Source organism: Olea europaea, chromosome 13, assembly GCF_002742605.1.
Source record: "Olea europaea var. sylvestris chromosome 13, O_europaea_v1, whole genome shotgun sequence".
NCBI lineage: Eukaryota > Viridiplantae > Streptophyta > Magnoliopsida > Lamiales > Oleaceae > Olea > Olea europaea.
Window position 1 is genome coordinate 5,763,152 of NC_036249.1, and position 21,047 is coordinate 5,784,198.

The 21,047-nt window shown below is 32.5% G+C and overlaps 2 protein-coding genes across 4 annotated transcripts; one reads left to right on the forward strand and one right to left on the reverse strand.

Moving 5' to 3' along the window:
* Positions 1-8,636: 8,636 nt before the first annotated feature.
* LOC111407403 (AT-hook motif nuclear-localized protein 15-like) lies at positions 8,637-10,723 on the reverse strand. 2 transcript variants are annotated; one of them, XM_023036850.1, is made up of 3 exons: positions 10,597-10,723; positions 10,258-10,271; positions 8,637-10,214 (listed from the first exon to the last, which is right to left on the reverse strand). In XM_023036850.1, exon 3 carries the CDS (start codon positions 10,186-10,188, stop codon positions 9,205-9,207), a length of 984 nt encoding a protein of 327 aa, XP_022892618.1. In that variant the 5' UTR covers positions 10,189-10,214; positions 10,258-10,271; positions 10,597-10,723; the 3' UTR covers positions 8,637-9,204. The 2 variants fall into 2 exon arrangements, with proteins under 2 accessions (XP_022892618.1, XP_022892617.1); XM_023036849.1 differs by lacking the exon at positions 10,258-10,271 and having other exon boundaries at positions 10,597-10,722.
* Positions 10,724-14,281: 3,558 nt separating this feature from the next.
* LOC111407404 (thylakoid lumenal 15 kDa protein 1, chloroplastic) lies at positions 14,282-19,614 on the forward strand. 2 transcript variants are annotated; one of them, XM_023036851.1, is made up of 8 exons: positions 14,289-14,491; positions 14,578-14,694; positions 14,808-14,903; positions 15,037-15,109; positions 16,512-16,573; positions 18,062-18,143; positions 19,236-19,296; positions 19,369-19,614. In XM_023036851.1, the coding sequence occupies exons 1-8, from the start codon at positions 14,354-14,356 to the stop codon at positions 19,418-19,420; spliced, it is 681 nt and encodes a 226-aa protein (XP_022892619.1). In that variant the 5' UTR covers positions 14,289-14,353; the 3' UTR covers positions 19,421-19,614. The 2 variants fall into 2 exon arrangements, with proteins under 2 accessions (XP_022892620.1, XP_022892619.1); XM_023036852.1 differs by lacking the exons at positions 19,236-19,296; positions 19,369-19,614 and adding an exon at positions 18,283-18,583 and having other exon boundaries at positions 14,282-14,491.
* The last annotated feature ends 1,433 nt before the right edge of the window (positions 19,615-21,047 follow it).

Genomic DNA, 21,047 nt, shown 5'->3' on the forward strand with positions numbered 1-21,047 from the left:
TTTGAATGGATGCTAATCCAAACAAATGATGAGTTATAGAGAGACGAAAATAGTGAGCAACAAATTTTATAGTTGTGTTGTAAGACTATAAAATAAATATTGATGATTATGTAGTCTTATCTAGTTTGAAAAGTTTATTTCATTTCAATTATAACATTCATTTTGAATCCTATAAATATGGGTGTTGATTCTTAATAAAATACACACTTGAGTTTTGACTTTCTATTTCTCGCTCTTATTTCTTTTATTTCATAACACATTATCGGCTCGAACACTTTCATCTAATTGTTACTGTTTTTTTTAGAAAAAAATAGTGATAAAAACACTATACCCAATTTCAAGTTGTGATTTTTGATTATTTACACGTCTTTGCTCTCAAATTCCCAATTCTTCATCAATTGGAATATGCCATGTCTGCACCCAATTTTGAAATATCCCCCAATCTCTATAGGTTACTTGAATATCATGATGGAATTAGCATATAGCATAAACTACTTTGAAGGCTATGATGACCACCGAAAAAAAGCTGAAAATAGAGGCAAAAAATAAAAGCAGTGTGCGTCAGGGGAAAAAAATAACAAAAGCAACATGAAAAAAAAAAAACATCATTCACATCAGTAGCTGTTGCTACCAAAAGTGTGCCTTGATATTTGGACATAAAAAATATGCCATCTAGGAAAAACAAGGGTTGGCAGCATTGCTCGAAGCCATATAGGGAAGCATAGAAAGACATAAAGAGGCAATGGAAGCTTGAGTGTTCTTTAGTGGTGAAAGTCGCTAAGCTTCTGGGAATTGCTTCCATTATTTTCTCACAGAAAAGTGATAATTTACTATATTCTTATTCATTTAAATACTTAGTATAATTTATTAATTTAGTGCTTTTATATTTTTCATTACAATATAACGTTGCTCCTGAAGTAGAACGTTATTATTTAAATATATTTTAGTTAGATTTTTCTTGCTTTCAAAGAGCATAATTTTATAAAATCTAACATAAATTATATTTCTATTCCTGAAGAATAAATTATTATACGATTTATTATTTCAAATAATAATATGTTATTCCTCCCGAAGAGTATAACACTCTGATTCCAACATTCGAAAAGAATGTTACTCATAGATCTATTTATTGCAATTATTTACTTGCTTTTGAAATAGCATAATATTATAATTATTATTCTAAAAGAATCTCCGAAAGAGTGTGATATTATTATTTCAATATTTCAGAAGAATATTAATCGATTTCTATGTAAAATCACGAATTAAATTACTTTATTTATATATGTGTCCATTCTTCTGCATACGCATTTATAGATTGATATTCTAGTTAATTTTTTTAATTTTTATTTTTTTTGGCTCCGTAAGAGTATAATAAATATGATTTAACATAAAATCTGTTTTTACTCTTGAAGAGTAAATTCTTACATAATTTATTATTCTAAATAATAATATGTTATTACTTATGAAGAACATAATATTATAATTTTCAATATTTCAGAAAAATATTGATTTATTAATCTTAAAGAAGTAATAATAAAATGTAACATACTCTTGAAATAGCATACATCCCGAATATTTTATATCTCATTGTCTTCTTGAATAAATACAAATTAAACAACTCAATATTGGATTATAATTTTTAAAGGAAACTAATTTTTCATATTATTAATATTCAAGAAGAATATTAATATATAGGTCTTGAAGCGTGTGAATTAAATTTTTTCTATATTTTTGAAGAATATTGACATATTGCTCTTGAAAAACAATAATTAAGATAATGTGCTCTCAAAGTAGCGCAATTTTCGAAGAATATATCATTTTAAATTCATATTTATTTATGTAGGAAAATATATAACTAATGTCATAAAGATATTGATTAGTTTGACTATTTGAATGATACGTGATTATGTATAGCTTAATCATATTCTTCAAAATTAAATAAATGAATTATATTTTATATTAAACCAGAAGTTCAATGTACTTTATTGTTTTGCATGACCAGTTAGATCATCAGTGGATCAATAATGATGCTAAATTAACAATTCAAATATATATTCAATGAAGACCCTATCATGCGTGATGTTTGTTCTCTTTCATGATAATTTTTTATTAACCATTAGCTAAAATAGGGATTGGATTCTTTATATTTTTTAAAATTAATCAAGGTGATAAATAGGGGCCCTATCACCCTACACGTTGACCATCTAAATATTATTTCTATCTAGTAAATTTGATACAAATACTCGATGTTTGCATAATGTTCGCAACCTGAAGTTTACGAGATTCTATTCAAATTATGAGTATAATTTTCTGATTATACAATCAGGACAGTGTGTCTTTTTAATGCTAGCAATCCTAAATCTCAATTTTTTAGTAAGTGTTTAGTTGAGATGTTGATAAATGGTTTAACATTATTGTTTGTTTAGCGCCTTCAATTAATTTAATATAGAACAAAGTGCCTTTCAATTCTGACCGTCATCTAATAATACATTTTGACGGTGTATAATATTGATTAACGTATACTATTTTTTAACTAAAATTTACTTGCAAAATTTACATGTTTATATTTAACACGTTGTTTTAGTTTATATATTTATGTGCATGAATTGATAAGTTTGCATGTGTTACTTATTAAATTTATATATACATACTTACATACATATATACGTGATTCACTAACAAAAATTAAGGGGGCGTTTGTTTCTCATTTTTGCAAAAATGAGAATGAAAAATATAGTCGTTATGGACCCTACACAAGAGATAGAAATTCAAATTTGGTGGCTTGATGCGATGAATAACGATCATATTTTTAATTTTAATGGAGAAAAAATAGGAAACAAATGGGGGCTAAATTGCTTATCAAAAATTTCAACAAACTATAGTTTTAAAATTTCAATAGCATGTATATTCAAAATTGTGTATGTACAAAGTATTTGAATATAAATTTTATTATTAAATAATACAAATTAAATTGCAACTAAGTGTTGAAAAAAAAAATTCTTCCTTCAAAATAACATTTCTCAAGCATACTCCCTTCTTTATATGGCACGACAAGATCAACAATAGCTAGGTGTATTACCCCTATTTTCGAAGAGTACACTCATGATGTCAGCATATATTGTCTAAAATTCTAGTTTTATGAGAATATCATAGACATCCCTAAAATTTATTTGCTTTGCTACTTTAGATCTTTTAATTGAAATACACGAAACTGCAATATTAGTACCCGTTCTTCAATTTGACCCCTCATTCCTAGGCTCCAAAATAAGCCCCTTATAAACTATGGGTCCACACAACAATGTGGTTAAAAATGTATGGGAAATAGATTTACAGGTACCAATTTGGCTTGTCGCCTTGAGTTTCCAGTGGTTTGGCCCCAAAAAAGCTTGAGTCGGCCCTGGTTAAGGCTCTGTAGAACCAAGTTGAGGCTTGGGCCGAGCCCCATTTTGGGGCATCGACCCAAGCCAAAGCCAAAAAAAAAAAAAAAGTGAGCATGCTCAACTCGACTCGATAAAACCTGAGCTAAAAGCTCGAATTGAGTCTAAATTTTTTGGTCGAACAAAAGCTTTGCTCTGCTCAAATAAAAAAAAGTTTGAACCATTTTTAGTCGAACCGAGCTCGAGCCTCAAGTTTCAGCTAACGAGCCAGCTCAACTCAACTTAGCTCGTTAAATCTCTAACTCTAAGTGGATTCCGCACAAAATAAAGAATACTTACTTAACTAAAATATTTCATATATATAAGCCTTGATTGTTTCTAATAAACATTTACCATGTTAGTCATGAATTCATGTGTCATTTAATTCTAATCTTCTACCCAAGTTTTTCCATCTGGGATAAAATGTTGGTTGAGAGACTGAGAATTTGATGTCGAATTGAAGCCCTCGTCCATTGGTGGGGTAGACATTACTCATAATGATCATCGCATTAACCCTACACTCATCTTGTTATAATAGAAATTGAGAATGATTTTTTTATTAAAAAAATAATACTACTTAGTTCTTTGGATGATACTCTTTTAGGATTTGATAACATGCATTCATCTTGGATGCAAGAGGAAAAGGAACTCATGTAAATACTTATCAAAGCTATGGGCCGAATTTTAACAGCCTTTAGCTAAGAGACATCATCACGTAGGTTCGAACCCCAACTTTCTATAGCTCTGAGAGTAATGTTTGCCCAATTGAGTTGTTGTTGTATCAGACTTTTACCAATTTGTTGAAGTTTGATGAATGCTGATGCTCTGAAGTAATGAAGTGATTATTGAAATTTGCTGAAGTTTGATGTAGAGTTGATGCTCTGAAGTATGAAGTGATGCTTCCAATTTGCTAAAGTTTGATGTAGAGATGATACTTTGAAGGAGAATTGAGTACAGTACATATCGGGAGTCGACAAGATTTGTTTGAGGTTTGCCTCAAGCGGATATGGCCAGAAGGAAAATGAATGCTTGTCACATTTTTTAGTTTAAGAGTATATATCTAATCTTCACAGAAGAAAACATATTAGATTGACATCTAACAATTGTCAAGACAACACATATGATGAGAAATGTCACATAGTATGCCAAAATCAAACTTGTTTGTTTACCGTCCATCAACGTATTACTCTTTAGAAAGGTGGAAAGAACAAACATGTTATTACCTTTATCATTGTGTTTGGCCTAGTCACATCTTCAAATAGGATTGTAGGTTCATTGATAACGTGAGTTTCATCTCCACAAAAGAAAGGAAATGGATCTGAAGTTGCCTTTAAAGTTGAAATATTGAAGAATATGTTGAGGGGAGAGAAAAACACATTTCATTGTTAACTTTTGTAGACATGATGGCAGGTATGAACTTTCACTTTCCCAATTTATCCTTCCCTTAAATGGTTCTTCCATGTTGAGGATAATGTTTAAATCATATATATCTGACCTTCGCCAGCTCTTCCAGTACTCGGACATCTCCATCACCTCAAAACCTTGCCCCATCTTGCTCTACAAGCTCTGCCCAAAAACTATGTCCTTATCATCTACCTCCATTTTGGCTAGAGACATTTCACATTTATCACTTTACACATTCTTTGCTTGTGGATGCCACATGCACAATACTTTGGAAAGAAGTTCCCGTAGACAGTGGAGTACGAAGAAGCTTTTCAAGAAACACATTTAAAACTGAATCCTACAAAACATTCTACCACAAATAAAGAGGATAGCAAATTTCAAGTGAAAGATGCAGTAGAATCAATGCAAGAAGAGCAGGCGAGATCTTTTAGATATTATGAGGGGGCTATCTTCTCGATATGCCAAAATATAAGCACTATGCGACCTTAATGGAAAGATGTGTCTTAATGATGATTGTTTCGGACTCGTCAACCTAAGAATGGGGAGAAAGTTGCCTTAGGGAATGGGACCTCGAGGCTCGCCATGGGTGGCGCGTGAAAGTATACGGGGCTCGAAATGGTTTTAGGAGATGCATGAGATACTCAAAACTAGAAATTAAAAAAAAACTGATAGGTGTCTTAAGGATGGCAACAGGATAGGAGTAGCCATTTTCACCCCCATTTTGTCGGGTATTATTGTCACTTTTCCTCGACTCATATTGGGTTAAAGATGGGCGGGCACGGGTTTAGCATTCAATTTATTTTTATTTTTTTCATATTTTCAATTAGTGAAAATCATTACCTTTTTTTTTTTTTTTTTTTTTTTTTTTTTTTTTTTTTTTTTTGTAGAAGAACATGTGTTCCTTTTAGAAATGATGATGACTATTTTCTTTTTGTGTGTTAAAAAATTTAAATTTGAAATTGACTTTAAATGGGAAGTGGACTATACCAGCCGGCCCATCAAAATGACCCCGCACTGCCCCGGCTCCTCTGTACCCTATTAAGCAAAGAATCCTAAATCCGTTTGGGATGGAGTCCATAGATATAGGGTTTAACGAGTTTATTTTATTATTATTTTTTAAGGTATCTTCAACTGTTATAAAGTGTCCAGATATCTTTAATATTTTCTCTATTTATAAATTTTCTTAGATACTAATTAAGGGTATCGCTATTTCCATCTACATTTTTTATATGTACATCTCACTCTAAGTTCATTCCTAATAAAATTTTAAATTTTTAAAAAAAAATATTATTTGCATCCACGTTATATTCTAATATTGTCCTTGTTAAATTCATTCATTTAAATACTATATGTCCACATGAATTTTATATATTCGTCCCATTTTAAATACATCCCTAACACTATAGATTCACACAATCCCTAAATCCATAAACTCTTTTAAACAAAATAAATGAAACAATAACAAAGTTGAATTTATTGAACATCAAATTAACATATATTATTCAGCTAACCATGTTAACAATTTTTATTAGAAATTTTATCATTCTTATTCATAAAACTCAATTCATCAAAGGCAAACCATCATAAATCAACGTCCAAATTAGGAGGAGGGTTGTCCCTAGAGAAAGTATACCAAGTAATATTTGGAACTCATCGTGTTTAGACTATAATTGGTTTGCTTCAATCATCTCTTCCCTAGCTTTATTCATATTTCAGGTTGTTTGCTTGAAAGATTTTTTCATATTTATCTATTAACAGGATGTTTAGGAGCCATTTTTATGTAAAAATGCATTTTGGAATAGTAAATTGATGGGAAATGTGTAGTTGAAAAATAAGGAAATTTTTTTTATTTACGTGTAATATTATTTTAATGAAAAATGCGTGGTTGAAAAGAAGAGGGAAAAAAATGCATTTTGAAAAAAATGAGTACTAAATGGAGGCTAAGTATTTATCAGGGATGAAGTGTCGTCATCTTTTCCCTAGATTTTTTCATATTTATCTATTAAGTATTTATCAGGGATGAAGTAATATCCTTTTTCCCCTTAATATAGCTGAATATCGTTAATATTGTTTGTTTGAATATATTTTCCCCCAAGTATGCTTTTGTACTGATTTTGCTATTATTTTCTTTCCATTTCTTACTGAAATGTGCCACTTATGAATTTAAAACTTATGTTTAGAACCCTCTTTCTATTATTGATTTGCCCTATATTGTTGCAGTATTTTATGATATTGCTGAAGTAGAATTTATTTTCTTCTAGGAAAATGATGAGTCAAAGATTTGTGTATAGATTAGTAACATAGTTCTTGATTGATTTGATGGAACGTCTATTAAAAGATTCAAGTTTTAGATTCCTTTTTGTTAGATTTAGAGTGCAGAAGCCACCATCTTGTTGGGTGGTTTAGCATGACTTCTTACAAGTTTAGATGATGTTCTTTTAATTGATAATAGAGGATTGTATTTAAACACAAATTCTATAAGAATAAATATGATTTAGGATAATTTAATGAAAATAAAAATTAGTGGATCAATTTAGAGTTATGTATTTTTATTAATTCTATTTATGTTTATTTAAGTAAATTTGCATAGGATTTAAACTATAATAAAAATTTATTTTTAAAAGTGGATGTATATATAAAAAATGTGGATGGAAATAACGGTACCCCTAATTAATGATCCAAACATGAAGCAACGCGTGTCAGAGTTAGAAATATACCATTAAAACAATATGTTTAGAATGTAGATACAACATAAAGTAATGCCATTGCTCTTTTCCCTACAAGCATATTTGGTAAAAGACTAAACTTTCAGTTAGATTTTTGTTTCCAAATGTGTAAGTTAAAGCTTTTTCATAATTGGCCAAACGTGCACCATTTCTTGTTCATCATTTCACTTTCACACTAAACTCAATTGATCTGACCAAATTGAATGAAAATTAAGGGCCTCATTCAACCACTAGGGTATCCAAAGTTTGACTAATTATACCAAAACATATAGGGTGTCATCCTTGTATTTGTTTACAAGTAAGAAAAGAAACATTTTTCTTTATCATGGCTTAACTATTTCCACAACTTGGGATTGCGTACAGTGACTGTCAACTCGACAAGACTTCGTTGCACAAATTAACCTACCACTACCACTAGAAGAAACCTATCCGCGTACAAATGAATGCGTTGTCATGAGTTGACAAGTCTAATAAAGTGGAGTGTAATTAAACTTCAAAACTGTCGTAACGCAAGTAAATAAATGACAAAGCTATTGCTAGGAGCCCATAAAATCCAAAGTGGTATCATTAAAACATAAGAAGGTTGCTCATTCCCCACCATTATTGCCATAAATGTTGTGGAAGAGGCCTCCCAATATGATATACAGATGCTACAATACTACGAGTGTAAATTTACTTAATTATTGGGAGGAATGGGCCAGGTCTTGAACCAATGCTTCTAAATCAAATTGAACGAATTTTTCCAATAAAAAGTTGCAAGAAGGCCACTAAACTCGGGAATCGAAGAATTACAATAAGGTGGAGGCATACACTGAAATCAAGGGACTCTAATGGCATGTTTGAACAAAATCAAATGAAGATCAAAGAAGAAACGTATGTGAAAATATTTGTTTATTATGCAATCCAATCCAACGGACCAAATATGCTCTAAATAATTAACTTCTCAACCAATTTCAGTACAAATAATCGATTTCCGGAAAATGCAGATGAACCAGCATTAAATCTTAATCACCTAACATATAAAACATAGCATAAAATCTAAACCATCCAGCATAATATTTCAAGCTAATATTTCCCAAAGCCTCATAAATATGCAATTTTCATAATTCAAATAAGGAAAGTAAAATCAAAGTATTACATACCAATTGACAAAGGTGTTCCCTTATTCCATAAATTGATTTCAGCTGCTCCATTGTTGGATTATTCATAGAGATACAAAACATGAAGATCGATGAAAATCTATACCAGAAATTATTTACAGGGAATACAAAATGTTCAAGAAAGCCTAACTGTTCCTTCTCGATTCCTATGCCTTCAAAGAACTTACAAGATAGGTTCATGCAGAGCTGGTCCTCTTCCATATACAGTATGGTAATCTGGTCACTACTCTATACAGCTTGCTGCCATCCTTAACTATTAGTTGTGTTCTGAACACTTTTAACATATTCCTTTGATTCTGCATCAGTCCTAAGCCCCGGATCATCTTTTTAAGTCTTTTACTTGCAAATCTTCGGGTGGACAAAATAGATATTATAATTAACAAGATCTTAAGTTCTTTTTCATCCATAATAGAGTCGAGTCCTATTTTATTCTTCCCACCAAACATTCGTACTAACAAGGTTTAGTAATTCATCTCACTTCCCCACCTGTCTGCGGCCTCAATACGAAGGTGGAGGCCGTGGAGGAGCCGTCCAAAAGCCATTGGGTGGCATTTGACCGTTGACGGGCAGCAAATCCGGCGGTAGATTATATAAACCTGCAAACAACGACGGGGCATCAGTCGGCAAACAATGAGATTGGAACCCCAAAGCACCACTGTTTCCCGTGTTCACTCTTGACTCGGGCTGTACTTGGATTTCTTCACTAGCCTGCTCCTCTTCTAAAGGCAACCTTTCATATGTTGCATTGGTAAATGTGGCAACAACCACCATTACTGGTCCTGATGCCTCCAATGCACCCACCACGGTGCCACCCAGTACCTGCCCCTGACTACCAGCCAAGTACACAGAAAGTCCAGTGGCTGCTGACAGCGATGGTGTTGGCAAGAATGCACCCGATAATGAAAGTATCTCAAATTTGCCATGGAGGGCTATCACCCCTCCCGGAGCAGCTGGTTGACGTAAGGTCACATTGGTTACAACTCCATTGCCACTCAAAACCGAAACACCGCAGTGACGCCGCTGTGCATAAGTGGCAATGCTTTCTGCAATGTCACTGCCACTACTGATTTCCAACACATGGCTATGTAGAGCATTAGGACTTTCTTTTGTTATCACAATTGGAGACTTTGGCTTGTTTTTCGAGCCAGGTGGTCTGCCTCTTGGCCGACGTCCTGAGGTAGCGGGCTCCAAAATCTCGGGATCTCCAGGTGGCTTCTCGTCTTCGACTTCGTGCTCATTTTTTCGATGCTCTCCATCTTCAAAATTTTGGTTAAGATTTGGATTGACATTGCTTCCAATGCTATTTGACGGATTGATGGTGGTTGTATCCATAAATATTTGCTCCCTTCTAAGCAGTCCAAGGGGATTCATGACAGCATTTTTATCCTCTGCAGTGCTTCCAAGGTGAAGAAATGGAGCTGATGATGATGATGATAAAATTGGGTTCATCACCATATTTCCTGTCCGCCATCTGTTCCCCATGCCTTTTTTCTTCAACAAAAATCTCTCTTTTCGAGAAGGAAAAATAATTAAACAACAATTTCTACTTACTTGTATCTCTCGGTCTGTTCAACAAACAACCAAAATAACTCTTAAACCACAATATCTATTTAACTTAAAGCCAAAATAGTAATTCAGTGTTTTTCCTCTTTCAGTAAACCCTAATCAATATCCGAAAACCCTGATCTGTGAACTACTAAAACGTAAATAATTTACACAAACAATAAAAAAACCCAGTTAAGGAAATTGCAAATTGAACGGAGATCTAGATGAAATCACTTTTTAAATTGCTTGCTAATTATTATCCAATTGTTAACAGATGAATCGCAGTTATTCAAACTTCTATTTCAGATTTTGTGCTGAAAATTTTGAAGGAGAGAGTAAGAGTACCTTCACAGATTGGGCCGGTACGGGCTAGGGTTTGACTCAGGTCCTTTGTTCTATCAATAAATTATTATATATAGAGGAAATTATATATCTCTACCTCTCTCTATCTGAGTATATAGCTGGTTGGGTGTACTTATCTGTAGCTTATTCTAATCATCAGCAGTAGTTGAAAAACAAATAACAATATGTCCGGTTTTGCAGTTTCTGGGATATTCATCATTAAAGTGGAAATTATGTGACATTAGATGGATTCATATAAATGTAAATCACTTGACTCATTTAATTAAATCTATAAAATATAGTTACTTAAATTGGTACTTTAGCATCATTGATGCTGAGAGTATTATTCTTTCTCGTAACTAGTTTTTACGAGGACCAATACACATTTTGGTTCTGCTATTTCACCACGGGTTCATATTTAGAAATTAAGAGCCTGATTGAGTTTGTTGTAAGAATACCTTTTAAAATAGTAGATTAATAGGTAATTTATGCTTAAAAAATAAGGAAAAAGTTTTGTGTTTACGTGCAATATTATATTATTGAAAAATGTGTGGTGAAAAAAAATAGATGAAAATCAAACAAGAGCTATTGTTGTCCTCGATTTTCGATAGAACGACATGATCAATAGATTTCGGTTTCACTCTCGTTCATGTGTTAAGCTTCTATGAACTTGGATAAACTGTTAGGTGCATGTGACCTTCAATAAGAGTGGGTGAGACAAACGTGAGCACTCAGATGTGATCGTAAGTCAATTTATAGTGTATTTGAGCTACAAGTATACATAGAACAACTAGGTTTGAAGAGTGAAATATTACCAAGCTAAGTCACTGTTCGAAGTGTAAATTAATATGACCTATGAATGACACTGGTGTGAGCTTTTATAATAGAGGTGGTTAACGCGTCAATCTTATAGACGTCACCTTTATCTTCCTAGGTTGAGATGGCATTAAATAATTTTCAAAATCTACCACTCTATAGCTTATTCTTGACATTAGAAAAGTTAATTGAGAGGTGTTTGTTGCAAAGATGTTAAATTAATCAATCGTACAAATGATCTTTTATGAAAAATCTTTCCGATGAAGCAAAGCTATAGAAGATGTCTTGCAAAATGAAGGTTCATCACTTCGAAAATATGTAGCAACAGATTATGGCACCGCCTCGCCTCGGACATGGAGGTTTGACCTCCACATGTCGCTATGATTGGGACGTTTAGCTCACTTCGACTTCTTTTGTTGATGGTGTTGATTAGGTCAAATTTGTAAAGAGATGTGGAGTGCTAGCCTTAGGTGATTTCATATTATTTTCTAGCTAACTATCACGTCATCAATAATAAGGACCTCGTTTGATGAGGCATAACAATATTATCGTGGTAAAATATTTAAAAAATGAAAAAGGAAAGGGAATAAATAAATAAATACTAAAACTAAAAGGAACTATGAGAATTCATATGCAGAAAGATGTGAATTATCTTTAAAAAAAATAAAATAAATAAATCTTTCGAAAAACATATTTTATGCTTATTTTAGAAGTCTCTATACTATTTTATAATGATTTTTTTCAAATAAAAATAAAAAAAAAGGGAGGATTTTTTTTTTTTTTTTTTTTTACATGGTGAATTGAACAGGAATAAGGCTATTTATTTTCTTTGTGGTGTTTCCTTCAAAATAAGACATCTTTTAGAATATCAATTTGTTGATTAGATTATAATTATTCGTACCACATATAGAGATATGAAGAAAAAAATCATTTTTTTTTCGGAGCAACTGTCTGCCTAACTCTTCATGCTAGCTTTCGGTAGGAAAACAAAAGGGAGTTGTTATTTACATCCACTATTATTATATATCTATCACACTCTATATATATATATATATATATATATTTATTTATTTATTTAGAATTTTAAAAAATTATTACTTTCATCCACGTTATATTTTAATATCGTCCGTATTAAATTCATTTATTTTAAATATTATAGGTCCATACAAAATTTATATATTTATTACCCTCTAAATCCATCCCTAATCTGTTTTCGAATTTTTTGAAATGACACTATATTCTTCCCCATTACATATAACATCAACATTCTTATGATTCATTAATTAATTTTTAATATACTTTTTTGGGTTTGTTTTCAGTTGGGATAAAATAATATCTTCATAACGCACCTGCCAACGATTGCAGACACCATTCTCAACTTGAACAGGTCATGGTTACGGCCATATCCCTTTTCATCGTCACTCCAAATCTGCCTATTAGATCTCTCTTGTGACCAGAAACTTCTTGCACCTCAAATTTTTTCTTTCCTTTTTTTCCCGTTTCCTAAAATATTTTCAACTGTCATTTTTTCGCCTAATTTTTCCATGTTTAAGGGAGTTGGTATTCTTGATGCATTTACACACATCAGGCGGATGGTGGCTACTTCCCACATATGCATTCGGGAGTGCTTGATTGTAGAAATTTAACAATTAAACCTAGATGATATTCACTATGAATCGCATTATTCATCGTAAAATATTAGAAGTCGCCCCGTAGCCGTATGAAATCTTAAAGTTTGAGATTTTTCTAAAATTTGCCCCTTTTTATATGTGACATCATTTTGTTGGAATGTTCATAAAATTTCCGCTGATCTACGTGGATTTGCTAGTTTGCTCAAATGGGCATGACATATTGGAATTCATAATACCAAGCGAATTCATTTGAATTTCTTGAAGCCTCCATTTGTAAGTGATTTTAAAGTTCAAGTGGCCAAAATCAAATTATGAGGTTTTAGCTTTTTAATGTGTAGATTTACATTTTTTTTTTTGTTTTGATTTTAGTTGAAAGTGATATTTTATAACTATTAGAGTTTTTATTAAAGACATTCTGAAAAATATAAAAAGACCCAAGAGAATTTAATAAAAATAAATATTAGTGGATGAATTTAAAGTGATATATTTTTATTTAATTTTATATATGTCTATTTAACTAAATCTACACAAGATTAAAAATATAATACAATTATCTTTTTTAAAGTGGATATACATATATAAAATGATGGATATAAATAGTGGCTCCCAAACAAAATCGCAACTACTCATAACTTTGAGAACATTCTTTTTACGTAATAATATAAACTACGAATGCGTTTGATTGTCAATATTTTTCATGAAAAATGTCATTTTTCAATCCAAATTTTTACTTTTGTGCTGTTTAATTAATATTTTTTTTATGAAAAATATTTTTCTACTTTTCATCAAGTGATTATATATTACTTGAAAACAAGAAAAATATTTTCTTCAGAAGAGTAATTTTGTATTTTTTAGTTAATTCACTCCTCTCTCTCTTGTCTACCTCTTTTCACTCTCATCTACTTACCAATAAAAAGGACAAGTATACGACATGCTATTTTTTCCATTCATTCCAATAACATTTTCTAGGTTGAAAATAAAACCAATTAAACACATTAAATTGATAATTCTCATGCAAATGATTTATTGGCAATTCAATTGCCTAAAATTTATTTTTCTTTTCATGTAAATTTCATACTAGCAATCAAACACAATCTAATTGTTATTGTCTATAGTTGATGCTCTAATCTAGCCCTTATTTGATAGGGAATTAAAATTTTAATTTTAATTTTCACCAAACAATGTCATAATTTTTTAAGTTGTTGACACATATTCAAGATGTGGTGTGGGTAATAAAATTTACACGTCATTTGAAATAACAAAATTTGTGCTTGTACGGCTTATCCAAAAAGAGCAGGAGTCCCGGTTTATCAATGGCGATTCTCAATCTCTGTTTGTGTTCCAAATTCTCAACAAATCCAAACCCCAAAACTATTTCCTTCAACAATTCAGCATCTCCATCAAAACCCATAATATCTTCTCTCTCCCTCTCCAGCCCTCGTGCTCCGCAGGTACCCCACCCCACGTGTAATTCAATTTAATGTAACATTTCAAGAATCTTCTTCACAGATTTTGATGTTCAATGCATTCTATTCAGGGCCCTCAAATTCAAAATCATTTGTCTTCTTTGTGTGAATCAATCTCTAAAGCGAGTGTTCTTGTTGTTCTTTCTGCTTCAATTGTCTTTGCTTCAAATCCTGCTCTTGCATTTAAGGTAATCAAAGCTTGATTTGAATTTTGCTTGTTTAACGTTAAATGTTGTGTATAATGAATTTCCTTTTTGTTAATGTACATTGATTAATGTTCTGCGGGAAAATAATTGGAAAGGGTGGAGGGCCATACGGTGCAGAAGTGACCAGGGGACAAGATCTTACAGGTAAAGATTTTAGTGGCAAAGCTTTGATCAAGCAAGATTTCAAAACGGTAATGCATTTCTTAATCTCATCATCATTTTGCTTACCAACTGATTGAAAATCAGGACGTATAACGATTTTTTGGGTAGTTCTATATTAAAGTTTTCTTTTTAATATTTCACTTTACGGAAAATCTGATTCAGTCAATACTGAGGCAAGCCAATTTCAAAGGGGCTAAGTTATTAGGAGCCAGCTTCTTTGATGCTGATTTAACAGGTAATATCATTGCAATAGTCCCAAGCCCCTATATGTGGTTATTCATTTACATTCCACATTTGCATAGCAGTTTAACTCGCCACGAATCTTATAGGTTAAACAGGAATATATGTTCCAAATGCATAGGGCATCGTTTATTCACCTTCTTATTTTAGGTGTTTTGTCAAATAATAGAAAGGAATAATTATATAATCAAGCCAAGTAGGAAATGAATCATAATGGTTTAATGAAGGAAAACTTGGTAAAATTATATAAACATCGTTGTCATTAAAAAAAAAAAAATTGCTCTTGAACCCGGCATGAAGGCTGAAGATGGATTAACTTTGATGTGAACGTGTTTAGTTGTTCCCTATGACCACTTCTTCTGCCAACTTAAAAGTATTGACTCAGTTTCTCTATCCTTTAACTTCTTCAGATCATATTGAAGTTGCAATGCATATGATGGTTTGAGAAGATTAGGATTCAAGGTGAAGCTTATAGATAAGTTCTGTTCTGTAAAATAGGGAATAAAATCTTTATCGTAGAGCAATCTAAGGCTTAATCGGGGTTCTTGAATTGAACGAACTCTATTGTTAAACATATAGTGGCCTTTTATCTTTGGAAAAGCTTTTACGTGTACCCCAAATTGAGTTGAGCTTGGGAGCATGGGTGGGTTTTAAACGTACTCACATATAGACGAATGAATATCATATCTAGCATCAGGATATGTGTACTTATCTCTATGTTTGGATTTAAAGAGCGATACAAATAGTTGAGTTTTGTTGGATGCATCTGGATATTCTTTTGAGATATGGATGACTGTCTAGTGCAGATGCCTGGAGTATTATTATTGAAAAGAGATTGAAATTTGAGAATAGCAATCATTAATTTTGGCAATAACATGGATTTTTATTTACATTCTCTCATGGAAAGAGTACTACTCTTCGGTTATGAACTTTGGATCATGGAAAGTGGGACTAGGCAGAGATAGATGAACAATTTCTTTTTCTTTCTTATTTTGGACTTGAGAAAAAGAGATAACAGTGCAAAATCTGCAAATTAATGCAGTGTTCATTTACAAATTAATAATTAATTTCTTGAACACTTTGGTGCTTTCATATGCTAATCCAAGTATAAATAGTCATGCCAATAAGTTAATAACTTGTCAATAGAACCGATTATTAATTCTATGTGAACAGTTTTTTTCTTCTGAATTTGTATTCAAGTTGAAAATTTGGAAAATGGGAATCAGTAGCTAACTGCTGCATAGTACTGTCTGAGCGATGCTGTTGTAGGTATTTCATTGGTACTCTAAAATTTTCATTACTTTTTCTTTAAGCTTAGCCAAACGTGCTTTAAGTTCATGAAAACTTGGTTGACAACCATGCCCATCTTTAAATATTTTTTTTCCCTGCACGTTCAGGGGCAGATCTTTCTGACGCTGATCTTAGAGGAGCAGATTTCTCCCTGGCCAATGTAACAAAGGTACTAAATTTCCATTGATCATAAAGTTTCTATGGGTTACATATTTTCATGTACTTCTGTATGCCATTATGCATAAAATATTTTCCCCTTCCTGGTAAACAATGTGCCTTTGAACACAGTTTGCACGCCCCTGCTATACAATTATGGCATAAACAATCTGGAAAACAATTGTGCAAAGCAAGTCACTGGACAAAAAACCTTGAGTGACCCTAATTAGACCATAGTTTAAATCACAATATAGAATTTCACATTAGAATCAACAGCAGAAAATCGACTTTTGTCTCAACATAATCCTTTATTCAAAAGCTTGTGTGCATATGGATTTGCTGTGAATTAGATATCCCCCATTGGCAAATTATAACTTTTCAAACTAGTCTACGAGTGTGTGACCATTTCTCATTGCCACTCAGTCTTGAGATGGATGCTTTAGAATGTTATTAGTTATTAGATCTATACTTGTGACAGAGTCTCATTATGTTGATTCCTGAATTTATTTATATTCCTGTTGTTTGTGCTATCATTGTACATAGAATAAAGAAACAACCAGTAGCTCTTTACATGATACATCAATAGCCTTGTCAATAGGATAGGCTATAGTTAGTCACCGAGATCATCAGCGTTTGCATAAAAAATTTCTATTGCAAGAGTATCTTTCTGAATACCAGGTGACAATAGGAGTATTTTCTAATATCAAATTATTAATACTTCTAATTGTGGTTAGCAAGACATTTTAATGTTCAAGCAATTACCTGTCATTTGAATATTGTGATATTAGCAAGATCATAAAAAACCAACCTTTTGGTATGCGGATAAAAAAAAGAAAAATGATAATGATATTAATGGGACATTGAATCAGATTACTTCGGAAAGCAACATTATACTGTTGCTTTTTAGCTACATCAGTTCTAATGTTACTTTCAAGTTTGATTTTGAGCACTATTAACAGAATTCTCAACGCAACTATGAAATCTCTCTTTCTTATTCCAAGTTGTGAGTCCATCAGGTCACAATACAATAAAAATGCAGCATCCTTTTCAATTTGTAAGCAGCAACAATATGAGGATTGTTCAAATCAGACTTTGCTTCTTTGACGACTTTATTGATTTGAAGATGAATCTTCAAAAGTTGTTGATTTCTTTTAAAATATTTCCGTTATTCCACTAAATAGAGAAAATTGGATATCAAATAAATTCATTCATATGGGGTGTTAAGCAATAGCAGCATGAAGGTGTGTGCTTAGCCGTTGATATGGGGACAAGGGATGTAAAGTGTCGAACTGGTAAAATCAGTTTGTTAGGTGGTTAGAGGTGCAGGGAGGATCTCATGATTAAAGAAGAGTATATTGTAGCTCAAGCACACTCGTCATTTCTCGGTTTTATAATTCGTGTTATGTATCTACTTTTATGATTTTCTCTTATCTTCGAGAATCTGATTAAAATCATACATATTCCACTGATTTGCTTATGAAGTGGCCATTTCTAATGACAGGCAAATTTGAGCAATGCCAACCTGGAAGGAGCACTTGCAACTGGCAACACATCTTTTAAGGGTGCAATTATAACGGGTGCAGGTATGTTGAAGCACAAGAACCATTTCTTGTTTAGGAGTAGTGTCTACTCATTAATAACTGTAGAATCTAAATTCTTGGTTGTACTTGTGCCTAACTTGGTGGGCTGCGTTATGGTTATCGTTTCTGTTCAATATTACAGGCACAAAGGGATTTGCAATCTCCTCACCCAGCAAAACTAGTGCCCTGTAAATGAAAGATCACATTCAATACATACATTTTTGAATAATGCTGCTTGTACATAATGAAGTTAAATAATGGTTACATACACACGAGGCATCAGAATGAGAGGGGAATTTTTATTTTATTTTTTAATTATTTGGTTGAAGAAACGCTTACCCAATCATATGTCGTCACATCATGTGTATGTAAATCATTATGTACATGTAGCACAACCGACATTTTTTCCTGAAAGTTTCTATATAAAAGAATCTTGTTTGGTAGCTCAAAAATGTTGTTTATCCCCCTTATACCCGAGAATTAAATTCATAACTTTTAAGTTTTGTGAGGAAGTCTTGCGATTTTAAAAATCCATGAGTCACCAATGAAGAAATAAAAAGAAATATAAATACCTAAGGTCTACATATGGTGTTCCAAGATCGAGGAGTCATCTGCATAACATAAACGGATCAATAAGAATCCTGCTAATACAGTTCAGACATTGCCTATCAAGATAAAATCCAGGAGAAACCCATAATCTACCACTCAAATTTGGTTACCAACTGCTTCTCTCGAAGGAAGAGACATTTTGCGAAGTCAACCTGTGCTTAGATCCGTTTTTGCTGGATTTTGGCAACCATTACAAGCAACTTGGCATCCACCTTCTTTTACCATTATACAACTTCATTGGCGTAATAATCAAATCACATATTAGAGGACGAATGTTGGAGTAGTTAGATTAGAGGGCTGTGGCTAAAGTTGAAATAAACACTCTCCTTTTGCATCCTTTTCTTATAGTTGATTGGTGAATTTATCTTGTCCCGCAAAATGCTATTCTCTGAATTTACAGACAATTATAATATGTAAATATTCTGCATGTGCTATTCTATGAATTTATGAGGATCAACATTGCCATCATTTGTTCTATGCAATCAGATTTCACTGATGTTCCATTGAGAGATGACCAACGGGAATACCTTTGCAAATTTGCCAATGGGTAATGAGCTATTTCTATTACATTTGTCTTTCTCACCGTGTGTAGCTCTCTTATTCGATGCTTTGTTACCAGGATGAACCCAGTAACTGGCAATGAAACACGAGAGACGTTGCTCTGCAATTAATGCGACCTCTGGGAAAGTCTGTAATTGTATTTGAAAATGCAAAGTGAAACTCTCCGAGGATCAATAAATTTGTTGCATCACATCATCGATTGAACCTGTGTAAAAACACACTTTTCTGCAAGAAGTATGTACAATGTCCCAGTTTCAACGACCTAGTTGAGTGATCATAAATAAGATGGTTCAAATTCGTAGCACGTGTTATACTTAGGCCCCGTTTGATTCTTGTAGATTTAAGAATGAGAATGAAAAATATAATCGTTACAGAACCCATACAAAAGATAAAAAATCAAATATGATGGTTTATTGTGATGGATAACGTCATATTTTTCATTTTTGTGATCAAAGAATAGGAATCAAACAAGGTCTTATTTGTTTTCACTTATTATAGGTTGTACGGAAATGAAAAACAAAATACCACTAACAGAAATGTTATTTCTGACATAAAAAAATAAAAAGGAAAAAATCATGCTGCCAGAAGTCATTTGCCCACCCTTTTGACATATCCTCATAATCATATGGGATTCCACCCACTCACCCACCCACCCCCCTGGCTCTGAGTATTTCTCAGTTGGGGTGTCAAATTTGTTCTGGCGCCCCAGCACGGTCCAAATAAAAAAACAAAAAGGCTTAAGATGGATACGATGCGAAAAGTTCTATAAAAATTATTAATTTATTATTATAACTATTTCATAGTAATAAAATAAAATAAAAATAACAAAGTCAATCCATCCACACTACTAGGGCTGGGCAAATCTCCCGAACCGACCCGACCCGACCAAACTAAACCGAACCCGACGATTATTGTCAAATTAAATATCCGAACGGGTATCTGAATTGAGAATCGACGGGTACGGTTTGATTTTCGGTTCTAGACCGAGAACCGAAGAATCGAATAAGAACCAAATCTTTCTAATTTTTTTTATATTGAGTGAATCAAATTATTTTAATTTTAATTTTTTCTAAACAAATTAAAAAATTAACAATTTCTAAATCCAAATTTTTGGCCCAATAATTTGTTTCATTTCTAATTTTTTTAATTTTTGGCCCTATTACCCATTCTATTGTTTCATTTCTTAGCCCAACAAGATCAAATTCACTAAATAACTCTAAACACCTACACTAAAGTGTATAACATTGTTTCGACTCTCGCACTCACTCTCGTAGTTTCGTTGACATTTCAAAATTTATACAATCATCGGCCGATGCTGTGACCTCCGATCGAAGCTGCGACCTCCGTCGATCGAAACTTTGACCGTAGCGATCATTTGAATAAGGTAGTCTACTAATTCATGGCATTCCAAAACCATTGAATGCGTCATTAGTTGTATTTATATAATGTTGTTATAAATGTTAAAAAATTTAATTACAGTACAGAACCGAACCGAACCGAACTCCAACGGTTCCATAATTATATTTGGACCCAACGGTTCCATTTACTAGATGTCCGAAAATTTTGGTTCGATTCGATTCTAAAGGGAATCGAACCGAATTGACCCACGCCCACCCCTACACACTACAAAAAAGGCACTTTTTTTCCCACTTGCGTTTGCAAATACAATAAATGTTTAAGCTCCATTTTTTTTTTTTTGCGAAAAATGAGTTTTATAATAGTATTTTTTTGAAGAGC

Excerpts from the sequence above, each read along its gene's own strand:
- LOC111407403 (XM_023036850.1), bottom strand. The coding sequence starts at position 10,188 with ATGGGGAACAGATGGCGGACAGGAAATATGGTGATGAACCCAATTTTA.
- LOC111407404 (XM_023036851.1), top strand. The coding sequence starts at position 14,354 with ATGGCGATTCTCAATCTCTGTTTGTGTTCCAAATTCTCAACAAATCCA. Across the intron at positions 14,695-14,807 it reads ATCCTGCTCTTGCATTTAAG|GGTGGAGGGCCATACGGTGC; the intron begins GTAATCAAAGCT and ends ATAATTGGAAAG. Across the intron at positions 19,297-19,368 it reads CTTTGCAAATTTGCCAATGG|GATGAACCCAGTAACTGGCA; the intron begins GTAATGAGCTAT and ends CTTTGTTACCAG.